The sequence below is a fragment of the Ostrea edulis genome, chromosome 3, assembly GCF_947568905.1.
Source record: "Ostrea edulis chromosome 3, xbOstEdul1.1, whole genome shotgun sequence".
Classification (NCBI taxonomy): Eukaryota; Metazoa; Mollusca; class Bivalvia; order Ostreida; family Ostreidae; genus Ostrea; species Ostrea edulis.
The window spans coordinates 47,874,799-47,893,470 of NC_079166.1; the positions used below are offsets into that span (position 1 = coordinate 47,874,799).

Sequence of the window (18,672 nt, forward strand, 5' to 3'; positions counted from 1 at the left end):
CAACCATTCTTTTGTTTTATAAAAGTTTAACAAAGATTTGAAATTCATTTGTCTTGACCCCTCTTGGTACAAAGGACAGTTTCCTCATTGTGGCGGCAACCCATGCAGCAAAACTAGATTTCTCAGAAAATGTTATTCAAAAACTGGAAAGTAAAGGGTACTTTCGGTATAGAATTTTTTATATAAGCCTGGAATAATTAACTAACACAAACCAGAAGCTGTCTGTTGTGTGTTTTGGTCATGTGCACACTTCCACTTTAATTTTAATTCGTTTTATAGAATGAATACAGGGACATGTAATGCTAGGATAGGTCAGTATGTATCTGATTTCATAAATCTTTCTAATCAAATGCTGCCTGCTGTACAAAATGTGGGGGTTATTATACTTGAATGGTTAAAGGCGAGAATGTGTCTGCTATAGTCCTATATGTTTCAACGAAAGACATTGTATTTTATCGTGACTGTTGCATAATTTGTTTTACATGTAATTACAAATGGTCTACAGGTTGTGCCTGTCACCAAACAACGCATACAGATTACAAGTTGGAAGGAAGAAAATCACATGTGTATTCATATTTCAGGAAAGTCAAGTTCAAGTTGGGTGGCGTCTGTAGGTTTGCACTGTGGTATTATATGGAACGACATGTTTTTCATATATCTAGCTAGTGTTTCTCTGTATTTTATACTATGGGGATATCGTCCAATTGGTTAATGATGCCTTTCATTTGTAGGTTGATTCTTCTGTTCTGTAATAATGTTTTACTACTATCGCCATTCTAAAAATAACAATTTCATTAATCGTGCACTGTGTTGTGTATTCCTTTTATCCATCAATGTACAAACCACAAATGGAATTTTAAGTTACTGTAGAACATAAATATAAGTTTGTAAAATCTATGTGTCACGCTGAATTTTCCACACTTGTTGATATTTAGCCAATTTATCCTGAAAATGAATTTCACGGACACAATTAACATAATTTTGATTAACCTTTTATTTACATCGTACACTTTAAATGATCCAATAGCATGGAGTTTCTGGGGGAAAATAAATATTGACAGATCAACAACTAGTAATAACAGTCAATTGGTTTTAGACATCGGTTACATTATGGTAAACGCTGCTCCTTCCTCCAATGTGCAATGGTGTTAAATACAGATCCTGCTCGGCAGACTGTAAAGACATATCGTTGTTTTGAACTTCAATAGTTATAGGATTATTCCTGTCTCTTTCAACCATTCCATTATCAATATTTTCATCTTCTCTTGCATTTCCTTCTTTGATATATGATTTTGAAGATTTTCTTCTACTATGATTTTCGTTTTTGGTTGATGATCGAGAACTAACTTGTCTTGTATTATTGCCCTTTCTTTTCCTTTTTGCATTATAAATGCAAACCACACTAAGTACACAAATCGTTGCACTGAAAAATATGCTGATGCACACAATCATAATGATAAAACTATGATTACTGGTATCCTTGTCTCCTTTTGGAATGTCTTCGTAAGTCTCTGTTGAGTTCTCTGTGACACTCACTTCTTTTGTTGGCTGACTTCCATTAGTAGGTATATATTTTCCTTCAATTGTCTTTGAAAACAAAGTTTGCCCCGTAGTATATCCTAGATAATTAAAACAAGACGTCCATAGGGTTACATAGCTCACACAAACATTCGCATTTTCTCATGTAATATTTTAAACCCACATCCTAGTCCCTCCTTAACCAAAATAATTTGATATGAACTATCTTGAATTTACACTAACAGAAGATTATTGTATTGTACTTTAATTTGATAAAATGTAAGATACTCACTAGTCCTCGGGGTCATGGACAGAACAAAACTTATTAATATACTTCATAATGATATTTAGATATGTATCAGTTTGACAATTTCTAAACTTGTTTATGAGAAAAATTCTAAATAAGTATGTTGTCGTGTAAAATTTTCAATCTTTATTGTGGTCACACCCTGGCCCTGACATCAGTGTTTGAACACACTAGAAGGTAAGTATTTAAGCATTTATTTGAAAAACCGTATTCGTTCTGTTCTTGAGAAGATTTGTCACATTTTCTCGTAAATATCATAATCAAAATTTTAAATTCAAATTGATGCTTCCTGCGATGTTCCCCATGTCATGATTACATTCCTAGGATTTCTGACCTGCTGGTTCTTGTGGGGTTTTTTTTAACACTCTTTTCGCTTCTTCCTAATTACTTCCCTATACAAGAGGCATGCTTCTTCGAATTAATCTTAAATCTATTCACTGAAGGATATAATATGACAAATTGTATTGAAATTAATAATAGGATTCTGGAGACAGTGTCCAAAATATAAAATAAAAAGTTAACATATAAACGACGAGAAGACTATGATGAAAAAAGCTAAAATATTGATTAATGAATATTATTAAGCTTATTATAAACAATTCGTCATAATTATACGATCATATCAGATCATATTAGATTTAACATTTCTTACTTATTTTCAAACTATCTTTGCAACCGTTTATAGGATGGCATAATTGCTGAATACAGTTGCATAACGATTGGCATTCTTGTCCATATGTTGGGTATGGACAATAATTTTCACATTTTGGTCCATAAAAACCTCTAGAACACCCTAAAAAAGTAAATAACAGATCAATATACCATCAAATGTATTTACTAAACTATATATTTCACAAAGATAGTAACAATGCATAAGCACTTTACAATCTGTCGTTTGGTATCAATAGCAAAGACATTGGAAATGTCAATATGTATGTACACATTGCAATTTTCATCACGGTAAGGGCAAAACAAAGACGTTATGTGGACCACATTTTGAGAAATCGACATGGACAAAACTTCATATCATTACTTAGTAAACTAAATCGGGTCTCCAAAAATGAATATCTGTTTTGAAATATGGCATACTCCAAGTTCACAAGAAGGTCACAAAGGTAACGAACATTCCGAATATTTTATCATTTTTTGCCAAAAGGTGACAAATAGAGAGTGCACACTAGTCTACCTCTCTGTCTTACATATCTTGTACGCCAATATCAGTTGCAACTTTGGGTAGCTTTACTTGACATAACGTTTCTTAGTGGCTTTACTGTATACAAGGTTTCAAAAAAAGTACAGCACTGTTTCATTTGTGAAATATATGTAAAAAGAAAACAAAAAATATTCACAGCCTTAGTTTATGTCATATACCTGTCCCAACACCTTACATAATTTTAATGTTATACTTGAAAATTATCTTCTTCTTTAACTAAATAATGATTTACATTTTACTAAAGTAACAAAGAATAGTAGCCTATCACTTTGGTTATTAGATTACCTTTATTACGTCGAAAAAGAGAGGATTACAGGATAAAAGCATTTGTTTTTCTTTAAATGTTCAACGAGTGACAATAAAACACTCTTTACATTTAAATTTTTGAAAATGATCAATTTTGGAAAAACAACTGATCATAAGTAGTCCCATTTAAATCTATTAGATTTGGAAATCGCCATATGCGTCTTCCAGACATAACCACAAAACAGTTTACAGCAATATCACGGTATACAAAATCTTTAATGAAGATGTCTTTCCCATTTTATCAAAACCTATAGAAGTGGCATTCATCTTTGTCTAGCTGTAAAATAAATCAAATATCATAGCACATACTTTTGCAGGATCCAGACTGATCATCCCATACGTATCCATTACAGCATTTTCCAAAACTGCAAAATGATTTTACAACTACAATATTTTTAAAAGAAAGCATATGTCAATATATAGAAACCTACACCGCTCACCAACTCCAAGTCAAATCGTATTCTAAATCGAATCTAAATTAATTACTGTTGAGGACGACAAACCGGATTCTTTTCTATAATAGTAATTTTACATAAAATTTCATTGATGATAGAGTAACCTTTGATGAGTTTAGTAATAATACAAGTAGTTGTCTTTAGAAAAGGACCATATGCATGTGTTTCAAACAGAAGCTTAATGTTTATAGTTATAGGTTGAAATGAAAATATATTTCAAAACAGTGTTTTTTAAATCTTGGAACATACAAGTGTTGCATTATAAGTCTTATTGCTAGACCTGTAATAATATATAGATCAGATGGAAATGTAATATTTGCAGCGTTCAACTCTAACCTCCGAATTAAGTGTCATCCTTGTTTGTGTTTTTTTTTGCTTCAAATTCAACAGGGGACACAATCAGGTCTAGATAATAACGTTCGAGTTTCATACCTCATCTAATGATACATGTACATATCTGACAAGAAAATATCTTAATCCAGTGATATAAGTCTGGTAACAAAATAACGATGCTCACAAGCTTTAATGTCTTTTTCGTTTCATAAAAGCTCAGTACAATTTCACAAATGATATTCATTTTAAATTTGAATAACAATGTATTACTTCTCCTTTGACACGCGTTGCTGAGGTGAATATTATAAATGAATAAATCAGACTCTATGATATTAATCTTTTTTATTAACATTAATAAGATTGAATTACTCGAGGTTAAACCCCTTTATCAAAGGGAAACGTATCTTTATTTGCTGCACGTTCATGATTCTATCCACTTCTCAGATTATTTAATCTTGTATCCACTTGTTTTCACTCGTTCTGCTATGTTGACGATAACAGGTCGTTCCCCTGTTTTATTACTGTCCGTAACTGCCAGGCTATTAACTTATCCTATAACGTAATATTGCATTTTCGTCATTCATCGAGAAAAAATTCACCCTCCCTCCCATATCTCCTTTTTTTGTTGTTGACATTTTGATCGTCAGGTACATAATTTTGTAAACTGGTTCATGATTATTATTCTTTTTTATTATTTCTTTCCTATGGTTACTGCTGCTTCGTTTTCTTTTGATTATTTCAGTTCAAGTCAAACCTGACTGTTTTCACCAATGACCTTCAATCGTCATGGTTGCGAACAACGTTTCCACATGTTGGCGGCATTCTGGCTTACCAGCAGTACTGCTATGTTAACTTTACATCAATTGACATTTTGAAATTTCTATTATGTACTAGGTGAGCAAACAATCTGAGCATCTGTTCCCAGGGCTCGAATATGTTTTGCTTGTTTTTTTAGGGATACCCTGTAAGGCAAGACCCACATTTATAAGCGGCCATGGCCAATCATCGCCGATAAACTTACAAAATATAATGTTGCGTAGTCATCATCTCATTGGGTGATTCCCCGTATTTATTTTTCAGGATTTCATCTTTGATAATAACTGCTTTTCGCAAACCAGAAAGATTTGATAATTGTTTATAAAACATTGCTGATTCTCATATAAATGTACTTTTGCCCACACAAGCTGACTCTTCCCCCACCCCATGTGTACGGTCACGTGTTACCCTGTTAGATTCCACTCTACATTGTACAAATGCAGGTCGTGTCAATAAGCTCCGTTTTTATGAGTTAACGTTAGTATTCATAACACTTGATTGCGTGGACCCTGAGAAAAAATTAAAAGCAAATTATCCATATTATGAAATTATGGCAAGCCGCTTTACTATTTATTCGAAAAAGAGATATCTCTTTAGCTTTGAGAGATTTTCTAACTTTGAAAGATATCTCTTTAACTTTGAAAGATATCTCATTAACTTTGAGAGATACTTCTTAAAGTTAAAGAGATATATCTTTACCGGTTACTGAAAAATTGATTACAATGATTACTCCGGTCTATGATCTTTGTCTTTTGTATGGCGTAATACATTAGTGCACATGATCAAAATGGCTGACCATTTAGATGAGGTTATCTCTACCGTGTTGAACAGTAGATCTAGTAGATTTGTTTGACAAAGTAAATAGACAATAGTATATGTATAAGACGTTTGTATTTTTCATTCATACATGTGTGCACATTGAAAGCCGAAAATGCCTGCATTTCGTCACTTCCAACTTCTGCCATGTAACACATTTTAGCGCGCTTTTTTATATTGTTTAATGTCCCTCTTGAGAATTTTTCACTCATATTCAGACGTTACCATTGTCAGAGAATGGATGCAAAATTTAGTCCTATGCTCGGCGCTTATGGCCTTTGAGCAGGGGTGGATCTTTATCGCGCCACACCTGCTGTGACACGGGACCTCGGTTTTTGCAGTCATGCCGAAGGACTGCCCCATTTAGTCGCCTCTTACGACAAGCAATGGGTACTGAGGACCTTTTCTAACCCGTTTTGCTTTGGGGAGCATTCCGTGTGCATTTAAGAATGATTTTTTAAAACCAAGAGAGATATCTCTTTCAATTAGAGATATATCTCTCTTTAATTCGGAAAGAAATATATTTTCTGTTTTAAGAGATATTTTCCTTCACAATCTTATAAAGATATATCTTAAAGTGAGAGAGATATCTCTTTAACTTAAAAAGAAATCCCTATCTTAAAGATATATCTCTAAAAGTCAAAGAGATATCTCTCAAAGTGAAAGAGATATCTCTTTAACTTTGAGAGATAAATCTCTAATTTAAATAGATATCTCTTACTTTAAAGATATATCTCTTAAAGTGAAGAAATATTTCTTAAAGTTGACATCTCTTTAAAGTAAGAGATATCTTTTTGAATTATAGAGAGATATCTCTCAAAGTCAAAAAGATATCTGTTTTCCGAATAAATAGTAAAACGGCTTCTCATAGGACAGTCAATTGCGTGTGCACAAATTTTTACCGGAGCCAATCAGAACATCGCTCGGTATTTTTCGTCCACTAGAGAAGAAAAAACCTCGTTTTTTACCGATATGACGGAAACGCCGAGCGATATTCCGACTGGCCCCGGTGAAATCGTACACTTGCGCTTACACAAGCTGACTTTTCCCCATACCATCCGGTTTAATCGTTTATAATTTTCTGTGTGGAGCTGGTAATGTTCAGAGTGTCTGTTTGTCCGCGAGTGTTCAAAGAAACTGTTGAACGTTTCAACTTGAAATTTTCAGCGACTGTAGAGGAAACTTTGTAGATGTGTCCAAGTTTATTGCAATTCCTCTACCGCAAAAAGCGTCAGACCTGTGTGGGGCTCGAAAAAAGCGCCACAATATTAGCAATGAAAGGTGAAGATAACGAACAGTGATCAGTCCCATAACTCCTATAAGCCATACAAAATAGAGAGTTGGGCAAATACGAACCCCTCGATATATCAGAGGTGGGATCAGGTGCCTAGGAGGACTAAGCATCCCCTGTTGACCAGTCACACCCGCCGTAAGCCCTATATCTTGATTAGGAAAACGGAGTTATCCGTAGTTAAAATCAGAGTGCCAAGAACGGCCTCACAATCGGTATGAAACACGAGACAGCATTTGACCCAATGATAGGTTGTATTGGCAAACTAGATTGTTATAACGACCATAGAATTTGCGAAATGCTGACTTTAAACGAGACTGTTGAAATCCCTGCACCATCAACATGTCTGTCAGTAGCCTGCCTTGATTTAAAAATTGATCATACACAGAACAAGCTCATGCGTATCGAATCAGTTGAGAGATATAAACACCATATGCAGTTGATGGTGGAATATTGCTACATAGATATAGAAAGTTGACGATGGAGAAGCTGAAATCATCCAGTTAATCATAAAAGTTGAGTTGTTAGTTTGCCGTTAATATCTACTTTCAATAGAATATCTAAGTATGAAGCAAAAGTGGACGACTTTATGGTGTCTTTTATTTCGAGTTCACAAGGATATATCGAATCGACATATGGATGAACATTATTATTGTTGATAGATAAAACGTCGTCGATATATCTAAATGTCGCATAGAAGGCCACAGTAAGAGATTTTTCTTCTCACGTAGAAGTTTTTGAATAAATCATGCTTCATAATAATATAAAAACATGTCAGCTAACAAGGGAGCACAATTCGTGTCCATGGGAATTCCAACAGACTATTGGAAGACTTGATCACCAAAGACTATGAAGATATTGTCAATGAGGAACTCCAGCATGTTTTGTTTTTTTTAATTTCAGCTTCAGACTACTTGTGCGTGGAATCAGAGTGGTGTTTAACAAAGTTTTTTTTATGACTGATCACTAGATATGAATATTTCCGTTTTCCATTTTTCTTGAAGAAGTTCTGTCCATGATGTCAAAAAGTCTAGTCCTTAATTCATCACGAGGAATGGTCGTGTAAAGTGTTGAAAAGTCTGACGTTTTGATGTTGTTGATTTCAAGTTTACTAAAAGTTCTTTAGAATTTTTTTAGAATCCACATTTGATTTACAATATAATATAATAATTATGTATAAATTTGGATATTTTTTCGTTGATATCTTTTCACACAAAATGATTTTGTATCAAATCTAAAAATAATGAAGCAAAGTTGTTTGTTACGACGTTGTACAAAACCTTATGTCAGCAACATGATCATTGATTACGTAATAAGAGATTCATAAGGGAATAATGCAAGAAAATTTGATGCTTTCTACGTATCTCCTAAATGAGAAACATTATCGAACATAAATTTGTCAGAATGTGACTCTAAACAAAGTAATGCCATCTTCAAATTTTGTCTTACGTCCCCTTTAGAAGAATTCAAGGACTGACCTCTAAAACTGAATATACCCTATATGCGTTAAAAACAGAAAATATTTTGTTAAACATTGTAGAAAAGTTGTATATGATAATAATTGATCAATATATCAATCAAAACATGGACAAAGGTGAGTACACAGTCACAGAGCATTTATCGCTATCATCGGTAATTCCTAAAGATTACAGTATCAGAATTTCGAAAATCACTTTCACAATAGAACAAATGTCTACGTTTTCTTGTCGTAATAACTCAGAACTTTTCAGTAATGTGTAACTAAAACTCGATTAGTTTATAATGAAAAGGTGCACTAATTGGAACTTTTCAATGGTAACGTACATATGCATAAAGGTAACTTGAATGGAATGTTACGGAGGAAAGAAAGCTGTTCAGTGAAATCTAGATTAAAAAAGCTTTCAGAAAATCATATGTAGAAATCATGATCAGTATTACACAAATTACTACTCTATTGAAAATGGACATTTACGATAAAGTCAAGAAGAAATTACCTCGCTGAAATGAAATATATAAGAGACCATATTGGACTGTAATAAAGATTTCCTTTTAATGAACTATACATCAATTATTCTTACCTTCCGCAATTTTCGGCTGAAAATACTTTCGACAGAATTTCTGCAGTGAAAAAAAATATCAAAAATTTCATTCCTGTGTCTCAGTACCGACGTGTTTGGAAATGTTATGTCTGTTTGTGGATTTTGAACTTCAGAATCGAACTTTCGAGCTTATACGGACATTATTTGTAGTGAAAATATCATTTAAAGCTATCAATACGTATCCAAACCATCTCATTACAGTTTCCGGGAAATTTCGAGAGCTTTCCTAATATACATGTAATTGTAATAACTTGATCTAAAATCAAAAGTTTTTATGGTACAGATATATTTATCGTTGTATTGCACTTCAAATTGTTGTTTAATTCCATGGGAAAATGGTAACGAATATACACTGTTTCGCTTTTATCTCAGATGATGTACTTGAATGGGAAAATATGTGCCTAAAAGTATTTCGTTTTCATGAATTTCATAATTACTCAGGGTGTTTTTATATCAAGCAATAAGCGATTTACATGGATATAATTTTTGCGTTAAAATGAAGAGATATCCCCGAATTTCAGAAAAACTGTCTTCGTGAAACAAAATAAATGTTCTTCGAGATTTCCACTAAAAAACTGTCGCTTTGAAATTTTGTTTCAAGGGGGCTTTTTTTCTTTTTTTGTTGTTGTTGTTGTTGTAAATTTCAAAAAATCGAAACGACTTCACTGGTATTATTTTCAGCTTCACCAGTACGTTAGTTTTCCTTTGTAATGTATGGTCTACTGCGTGGGTAAGGTAATCGACTTTTATATTTAAAGGTGTTTTCTTTTTTTAAACGACTGGGTTCGAATCCCTCATGAACACATTTTTTTTTCAAATTACGTTTTCCATCTAGATTTTTTTAAATTGAAACACACTTCTAGTTTTTATAAATGTTTCATGTCAAATCTCTGTTTATTACCATGTGCTGAGTTCGAAATAACTTGAAATAAGCTTCCAACCAGGATATTGTTTGGTTTGTGAATAGGACTCACAACAAACACGCCGAATACAGCATGCAATACCTATAATGTGTTTAAATAGTCCATGTTGCTAACGAGAGAACTTGTATGTTTTTATGAGAGAAAGTTGTTGACAAAGGCATCCTTCCTTTTATGGAAAACTGTTGTGAACTTTGCAAAGCTTTGAAAGAAAAACCTAAAGTCAAACAAGGTAAATAATCGTCAAACAGATTGAGTGGAGAAGATGATATGTATTCCAGTAGCAAATTGCTATGGTGAATCAATGTTTTCAGGTGCATGTACCTCGAATTATGTTGAACTTTATTAATATGTAATAAACTTCCCATAGCAAATCGTGGTCCGAGTCGTGTAAATAAAGTATAATAAAAAATAATACATACGAGTATAAGAGCTTTTAGATTGTAGTATTATGGAATATTAAAAATATTTGAAACACTCGTAACATTTAGCCGTAAACATTGTATCTGATACTCAGGAGAAAAAAGACAATTTCATGTTCACGATTTCAAAAAATATGGTCAGACTACATGTATGATCTATTGACACAAAAATGTATTTGGCTTTCCCTTAGTACTGGGGAATCCTACAAGTATTTAAATGGCAAATACTCAACAAAAGAATAAATATGGAGGAAGGTCAGTTCTACGTTATGAGTGCTGGCACCGAGCTCCGATTAGGGAAAGTTCACACTTCGGTGCAACACCCTCTTTTGCAACAGCTACCATTCTAATTGTGCGCAATATTTCGCAGATTTGCATTTTTACCTGTTGGGATCAATCGCTTCTTTCATCAATTGTTCGTTTCAGCTATAGATTTTTGTATACTAGTAACATGTCTTCAATTTTTAAAAAAAAACCCACAATTCTTTGTTCTATTTGAAAACTCGTTTTGAAGAGCATAGCAAACGTGGTCTATCTGTTTATGAGGAAATGGTTTCAAATTAGCCTACTGGTACTTGATGAAAAAGAAGTCATTTTATTTTATATGGAAAAAGTGTTTTTTCTTAGTACTGTGTACAAAATATAATGACTTATCATGGTCACAATCATGTTAGTTCACGACATTGAGATTAATAATATGAGTGGGGTAGAAAAATTCCACCGAGGGGACAAGATTCGCACTCTAGGACGATGTTTTACCGAGTCCTAGACAGCAAATCTTGTTCCAGAGATAGAATTTCCCTATTCCACACGAGTAAATAATGAAGGATTATTTTTCTCACATTTTACCCACAGTTTAGTGCATAAATTTAGGGGCTTTGAGAAAATTTTAGAATTATCAAAATCTTCATATAAATTTCAATGCAAAAACTAACAAGAGATGTTTGTAAAACACATATGCCCCCCATGGTGCAAAATTGAAAATGGTTATACACATGCATCACTTGATTGATAGTAGTATCGTCAATTCCAAATATTGAGTAGACAATATCTTCCTATGTCAAGAGTGGATTGACCAAGTGACCTAAAAATCAATAGGGGTCACCTACTCCTTATGCTGCACCAGTTTACCAGGTATGGTGTCAATCAAACAAATAATTCTTAAAATGTAGGAGACAATATATGTCCAGTTTAATCATTGACCTGTGATCACGTGACCTCAAAATCAATCGGGGTCATCTTCTACTGAAGATGTATCAGTGTACCAAGTTTGATGTCTGTCAAGCAAAGGGTTATCAAAATATTGAGCGGACAGTATATTCCTATGTACAGTTTAACCCTTGACCTTTGACCACGCAACCTCAAAATCAATAAGTGTCATCTTCTCCTGAAGATGTACCAGTGTACAAAGTTTAATGTCTGTCAAGCAAAGGGTTCTCAAGATATGGAGCAGACAGTATATTCCAATGTCCAGTTTGACCCTTGACCTTTGACCATGTGATCTGAAAATCAATAGGGGTCGTCTTCTCCTGAAGACGTACCAGTGTACCACGTTTGATGTCTGTCAAGCAAAGGGTTCTCAAGATATTGAACGGACAGTATATTCCTATGTCCAGTTTGACCCTTGACCTTTAAACATGTGACCTCAAAATAAATAGGGGTAATTTTCTCCTGAAGATGTACCAGTGTACCAAGTTTGATGTCTGTCAAGCGAAGGGTTATCAAAATATTGAACGGACAGTATATTCCTGTTTAGTGTGACCCTTAACCTTTGACCATGTGACCTCAAAATCAATAGTGGTCGTCTTCTCCTGAAGTCGTATCAGTGTACCAAGTTTGATGTCTGTCAAGAAAAGGGTTCTCAAGATACTGAGCAGACAGTATATTCCCATGTCAAGTTTGACCCTTGACCTTTGACCACGTGACCTCAAAATCAATAGGGGTCATCTTCTCTTGAAGATGTACCAGTGTATCAAGTTTGATGTCTGTCAAGCAAAGGGTTCTCGAGATATTTGACGGACAGTATATTCCTATGTCCAGTTTGACCCTTGACCTTTGACCATGTGACCTCAAAATCAATGGGGGTCATCTTCTTCTGAAGATGTACTGGCGTACCAAGTTTGATGTCTGTCAAGCAAAAGGTTCCCTAGACATTGAATGGTCAGTATATTCCTATGCCCAGTTTAACCCTTGACCTTTGACCATATGACCTCAAAATCAATAGGGGTCATCTGCTCCTTAGGATGTACCAGTGTGCCAAGTTGGATGTCTTTCAAGCAAAGGGTTCTCAAGATATTGAGCGGACATTATATTCCTATGTCCAGAGTAGATTGACCCTTGACCTTTTGACCTGAAAAACAATAAGGATCCTCTTCTACTCATAACTAACCCACATATGAAATATCATTATCATCAAGTGAGTGGTTCTCAAGATATTGAGCGACAACACATGGTCTACAGACCGACCGACAGACCGACCGACCGACCGACCGACAGGTGCAAAACAATATGTCCCCTCTTTTTCAAAGGGGGGCATAACTAGACAGGCAGACAGAGTATACCTGATTATGGTTTAAACAATAAGCGTAAACTAAAAGGCCCAAAGTTGTTCATCAGAATATATATATACATGTGTATATCAAATTGATATTTAAAAAAATCCGAGTGTGGATACAGAGGGGGACCGCCCCTCGCCCTCTCCTAAAATCTGTCAAGAGGTGGGGTCCTTGGACCCCATCTCTGACAAATCACGGGGGCATCCTCGGACTTCTCATAAGGGGAGGGGGGTCCGGACCCGACATGAGGTTTGTTTCTTATCAGGTTTTTGGTTTTTTTTGCTGGCTCGCTTTCGCTCGCCAACTTCATAAAAACTCTTACATAAGATATTTAAGGACCGTCCATTGATATTTTATCATATTTTAGCAGAGTTGGTCAAATGATAATGTTACATATACTTACAATGACCATGAAGTGACTAAATTGTATTACTTTTCCATAAGTATATTCATACTGATTTCAGAATTACTGAATAAGGAAAAGTAGCCCAATGTAATGTTCTACGATGATTATGAAATAATATTCGATAATGAATTAATACTTTAAATAGGAATTTTAAGCGACCCGTTTGTTAATCAAATTTACTATCTACCGGTAACAAAATGTATTCAGTCGGTGTACGCGGTGAAACCGTATAAACCGATTGATTGTATATTGTTTATGTCCCTTTCGAGAATCCTCCACTCATATTAAGACGTCAATATTTAGGCTTACGCTCGGCGCTTATGTGCATTGAGCGGGGAGAGATCTTTATCGTGCCACATTTGCTGTGAAACGGGGCCTCGGTTTTAGCGGTCTCATCCGAAGGACGCCCCATTTAGTCGCCTCTTACAACAAGCACGGAGTACTGAGGACCTATTCTATCCCGGATCTCCACGAAAATCGTATAAACCGAGGTCTCGAGTCACGGTAGGAGTCGGCACGTTAAAGGACCCTCACTGCTGAATGACATTGAGTGCCGAGTAAAGGTCTAAATTTGAAGATCTACACCGGTAGGGCTCCATATGAGTGAAAAATTCTCGAGTGAGATGTACGATAAACTCCAAATGCCCCAACACAATCTCGTTCATCGTCACTAGCCATGGTCACTGAGTCCGGTACATGTAGTACCTACCCTACCTCAAACCGTGGCTACATGATCTGCGAAATCCTCGATTTTCATGAATATTTATGAAATGACGCAATGTTTTTTCGATATTTTGATGGCTAAAAACTACTAAAAAAGCTACAGAACCCTGTTTACAGAAGCAAGTAAAGTTTATAAGTATTGAATGAAATTCGCATTTACGGTACAGCAGTGGTTACGCTTGTAAATTCTGTGTTAATAAACTTAATCGTATTCTCGAACTTGATGTGCAATTTCGGGGTAAAGTGGATGTATTGAAATCTGAAAGACTAGAGTTGAGCGGACAATTATCTAAAGAGAGCGGCGTGGTTACGCATATTATATGGTAATTTTTTTTTTTACACCGATGAAGTCAATAAAGAAGCGCCCTGTATTTACCACAGCTAAAAAGTGTCCAGATTGTTCTCAATCGGCAATCCTCGGATTAGTAGTGATGGGCAATCGGTTTAGTTGGTTGGTTGGTTGATTGGGGTTTTACGCCGTTTATATATATCAGCCATTTTACGTCGGTTATTTCGAAATTCCTAAAACTTAAATTAATCAATACATGTGAATAAAGCTGATGTCTACAGATTTCAGCTTAACGGGTAGTTTACTTATTTTAACCACCTCTCAGCTGAAAAAAATACTCCAAAGCATATTGGCGGAACTGTCGTGGCTTTTTATTTGAAACAACATTCACCGTTAACATGCCACTCGCATGTTCATACTCTATGCGCCGATTTTACCACCTGTAAGCTTTTGGCAGCATAGCATTCACAAATATTCAACAAACCATATCAGAGCTGGGGGACCTGGAGACAACAGTATCCCTCAGCAAATGGTTTTCTGTCAAAATTGCGCCAACACGTTAGAAAGATTGACAAAGGCAAGTCTATAGATCTCTTCACCAGTCTCTAACAGCCATGACGATTTCTGAAATTGAAAGAAAACTCACAGCAGAAAATGAGTTTATCAAATTATACAATAGAATTGGATCTTCAAACCAACCATAATATTTAAGGGAGGGATGGGAGGGGAATTCGTCTGCACTTACCCGAGGATGAAAATGAAAAGGCCGAGAGCGCATGCTCGCGTTGGGACTATTTATGGACTAAGTCTGGTGTCAAGAAAAGGACAGAAAAATTCCGGAAAAATTGAATTGCACTTAAAAATATTCAAGCTTGTCAAATTCGTCATTCTCAATAACTGAATTTATCTTAAAGGGATAAATTTGATTATTTCGAAATTCCTAAAACTTAAATTATTCAATACACGTGAATAAAGCTGATGTCTACAGATTTCAGCTTAATGGGTAGTTTACTTATTTTAACCACCTCTCACCTGAAAAAAATACTCAAAAGCATATTGGCGGAACTGTCATGGCTTTTTATTTGAAACAACATTCACCGTTAACATGCCACTCGCATGTTCATACTCTATGCGCCGATCTTACCACCTGTAAGCTTTTGGCAGCATAGCATTCACAAATATTCAACAAACCATATCAGAGCTGGGGGGACCTGGAGACAATAGTATCCCTCAGCAAATGGTTTTCTGTCAAAATTGCGCCAATTGGATTTCACGCATGAAATCCAACCGCCAATACAGCGGCTGAATTTTGACCATTAGCGTAAAAATTAGCATATATCATTCACAATTAGTAATCAACAAATAAATGCATAATCATCAGTCATAAAGCCACAACAGTTCCCATTCATATCCATATATCACCTCTCTGGATAAAGTAAACTATTACCTCGACTAAACTGTCTTAGAGCAACCTGAATAGTTGACACAAAAACATGACTGCCCAAGGGAGATAAGTGAACTCCATCACTAAGAAATAGTTTACTTTGCTCCACACTTATATCATGATGTTTAATGGAAGCGCCACCTTTCTTTAAAACAAAACTAGCAATAGAACTATTAATCATACACCTAGATTTCACTGCGGCAATATTTGATATAGCATGACGCCAATAAACTCTAGGTAATATATGTGACCATACAATGCAAGTCAACGGCATAGCCAAACTCAACCTGTTGATTACATGTTTCATGAACTGTTGTTGTCTACATAATGGATTATTATGTTTGTCAATGTCATTACCCCCTACATGTAGAACCAGAAACCTTGAATTTGGATTTGTGGAGTACATGTCAAAAATAACCTTCTGAAAATTGTCAAAACTCAATCCCGATATTCCCTTCCACGACACTGATATGCCAGGTAAAGCAAGGTCTTTGCCAAACTCAGGTGAATTCAATGCAAATTGTTCTGCTCTTTTAATAGGTGATGATCCCACAATCCATATTGAATCTGCAAGATTTATGAACAATACACAACACACTTAACAATGCGTACATGCAATTTGAAAAACATTTAGAATTATTTGAATGCTTTTCAACTGGTTGACAACTTATGCGTCAAGACTCACTATTGTGATATGATTATTTGCATCTAAAATGTAGCCAGCTCAGGTATGAGGTAATTTTTATATGCATTGGAGAGCCATCAACCCCTTCTCTGAATATCCTGTTCAGGTATGCCTGACAAATACATATGAGTAGCAGCCCCTATTCTAAACGAATGTGTTTTGAATGTTTTAGTTTCAATACCTAGAAATCTTAATGCTTTGTGCAATACACTCGAGAACTGATAAGCTGACAACGGGGAACCATTGATATGACAGAAAAAAGGACCATCAATCTGAGATCTAAAATGCAAAAATTCTTCCAAGTTAAAGCATACTGTTGATTCAATCGATTTGTTGATTGTAATCACTAAACCATTCCCACACTGATCCGTTTTAGAAAAACGGAAGTTAAATTTGATTGCATCTTTACTCAGTAGTAGGTCAGAAAGGTGCAGTATATTTTTGGGACTGTTATTAGATGTTGCTGCTAGCTCACTAATTCTAAAAAGACCGAAAAATGCAGTTGCAAATGCAGAACCGAATAGCAAATTCTCATATTTTGATTGCGTTACTGTAGGTAAAATGTCCAAAATTTTGAGTAAAATTTGATAAGTTACAGGGCTTCTGATGTCTTTTGCAGGTTTAGTTCTTTTGAAACCTGCTAATATCTTTTGTATAATGAAAGACCTAACTGGATTGTCTAAGCCATGCACTTGTAGGTTATGACTATGGGCGGACAAGTACACTTTAGCTGTTGAATGTGCCAAATTTTTTGACGATAGAAAAGCTAGAAAATTTACTACATGATCTATTGCAGGAGGCCAAGACAGTGGCAAATTAAACTGTAATCTAAAGTCATTAAAAGCATTAATGGCTTTGTCATAAGCAACTTTTGTGTTGCTGGAGAGACTAAACTCAATTAAGCGATTTACATGCCCTTCAAAAGGTTCCAAAAGTGAGTAGGTACTTGAAAAGGATGGCAATCTGCCCAAGGTGCTAACTACCTGAATCTCGTCCACTGAAAACGAGAAATTGCATCTGCTATCTCATTTTTACAACCTGGTACATGAACTGCTTGAAACTGGATATTGGACTTTAAAGACAACAATACTAAATCTCTCATCAAAATCATTACCCGTTTATTCTTGGATGTTTTTTGATTTAAGATTTGAACTAATGCCAAGCTGTCAACATGTAAAATCAATTTCCTATTTTGCAATATGTTTGACCACAAGTGAAATCCTAACACAATAGGGACAAACTCTAAAAATGTTATATCCCTTCTAATATCTACTTTCCACTCCTGTGGCTAACTGAGACATGCCCAAGAAGTACCGAAAAGTACACCGCATCCTACTGTTCCTGAGCTGTCTGAATAAAATTGTAAATTTTCGTCGGATTCCCATTCTACATCCGGAAATTTTGTAATACCATTAAATTCATCAAGAAATTTTAACCACATCTGGAGGTCACTGTGTATTTCTTTGGAAAGCCTATATAGTGATGTGGTCTAGAGATACCGGACATTAACCCGTACAAGCGACATGTAAATGCCCTACCTGCTGGTAACGCCTTTGTTATGAATGATAGTGAGCCTGCTAATGACTGAAGCTGCTTTAATGTGATTTTGCATTTGCCTTGAATTTCGCGTATTTCCTTCTGCAAAGCTTCCACTTTGTTAATTGGTATAAAGATTGACTGATTAACCGAGTCTATACCTAAACCCAAGAACACTATATGTGTAGTTGGACCCTCTGTTTTTTCGTCTGACAACGGAATACCTAACTCGCTGCTAATTTGTTGAAAGGTATCAGAATTGTACAATTGTTTGTACCATGGGCTCCAACAAATAAGAAATCATTTAAATAATGAACAATATTTTTCAAGTTGGTGCGAGATTCTAATACCCAATGTAAAAAACTGGAAAATTTCTCAAATAAAGCACATGATATAGCGCAACCCATTGGCAAACATTTGTCCACATAGTATTTATCCAGAAATTTAAATCCAAGAAGACTAAAATCCTCAGGCCTAATTGGCAATAACCTGAATGTGTTTGAAATATCCATTTTCCCTATTTGAGCCTTTGGACCCAGTTTGACAGCTTGATCAAAAG

At 35.2% G+C, this 18,672-nt stretch overlaps 1 protein-coding gene across 1 annotated transcript; it reads right to left on the reverse strand.

The window, feature by feature from the left end:
• Positions 1 to 228: 228 nt before the first annotated feature.
• LOC125676162 (cell death abnormality protein 1-like) lies at positions 229 to 9,200 on the reverse strand. Its single transcript, XM_048914055.2, has 5 exons — positions 9,113 to 9,200; positions 3,654 to 3,709; positions 2,478 to 2,618; positions 1,473 to 1,619; positions 229 to 1,173 (listed from the first exon to the last, which is right to left on the reverse strand). Exons 1-5 carry the CDS (start codon positions 9,181 to 9,183, stop codon positions 1,109 to 1,111), a joined length of 480 nt encoding a protein of 159 aa, XP_048770012.2. The 5' UTR covers positions 9,184 to 9,200; the 3' UTR covers positions 229 to 1,108.
• Positions 9,201 to 18,672: the final 9,472 nt, after the last annotated feature.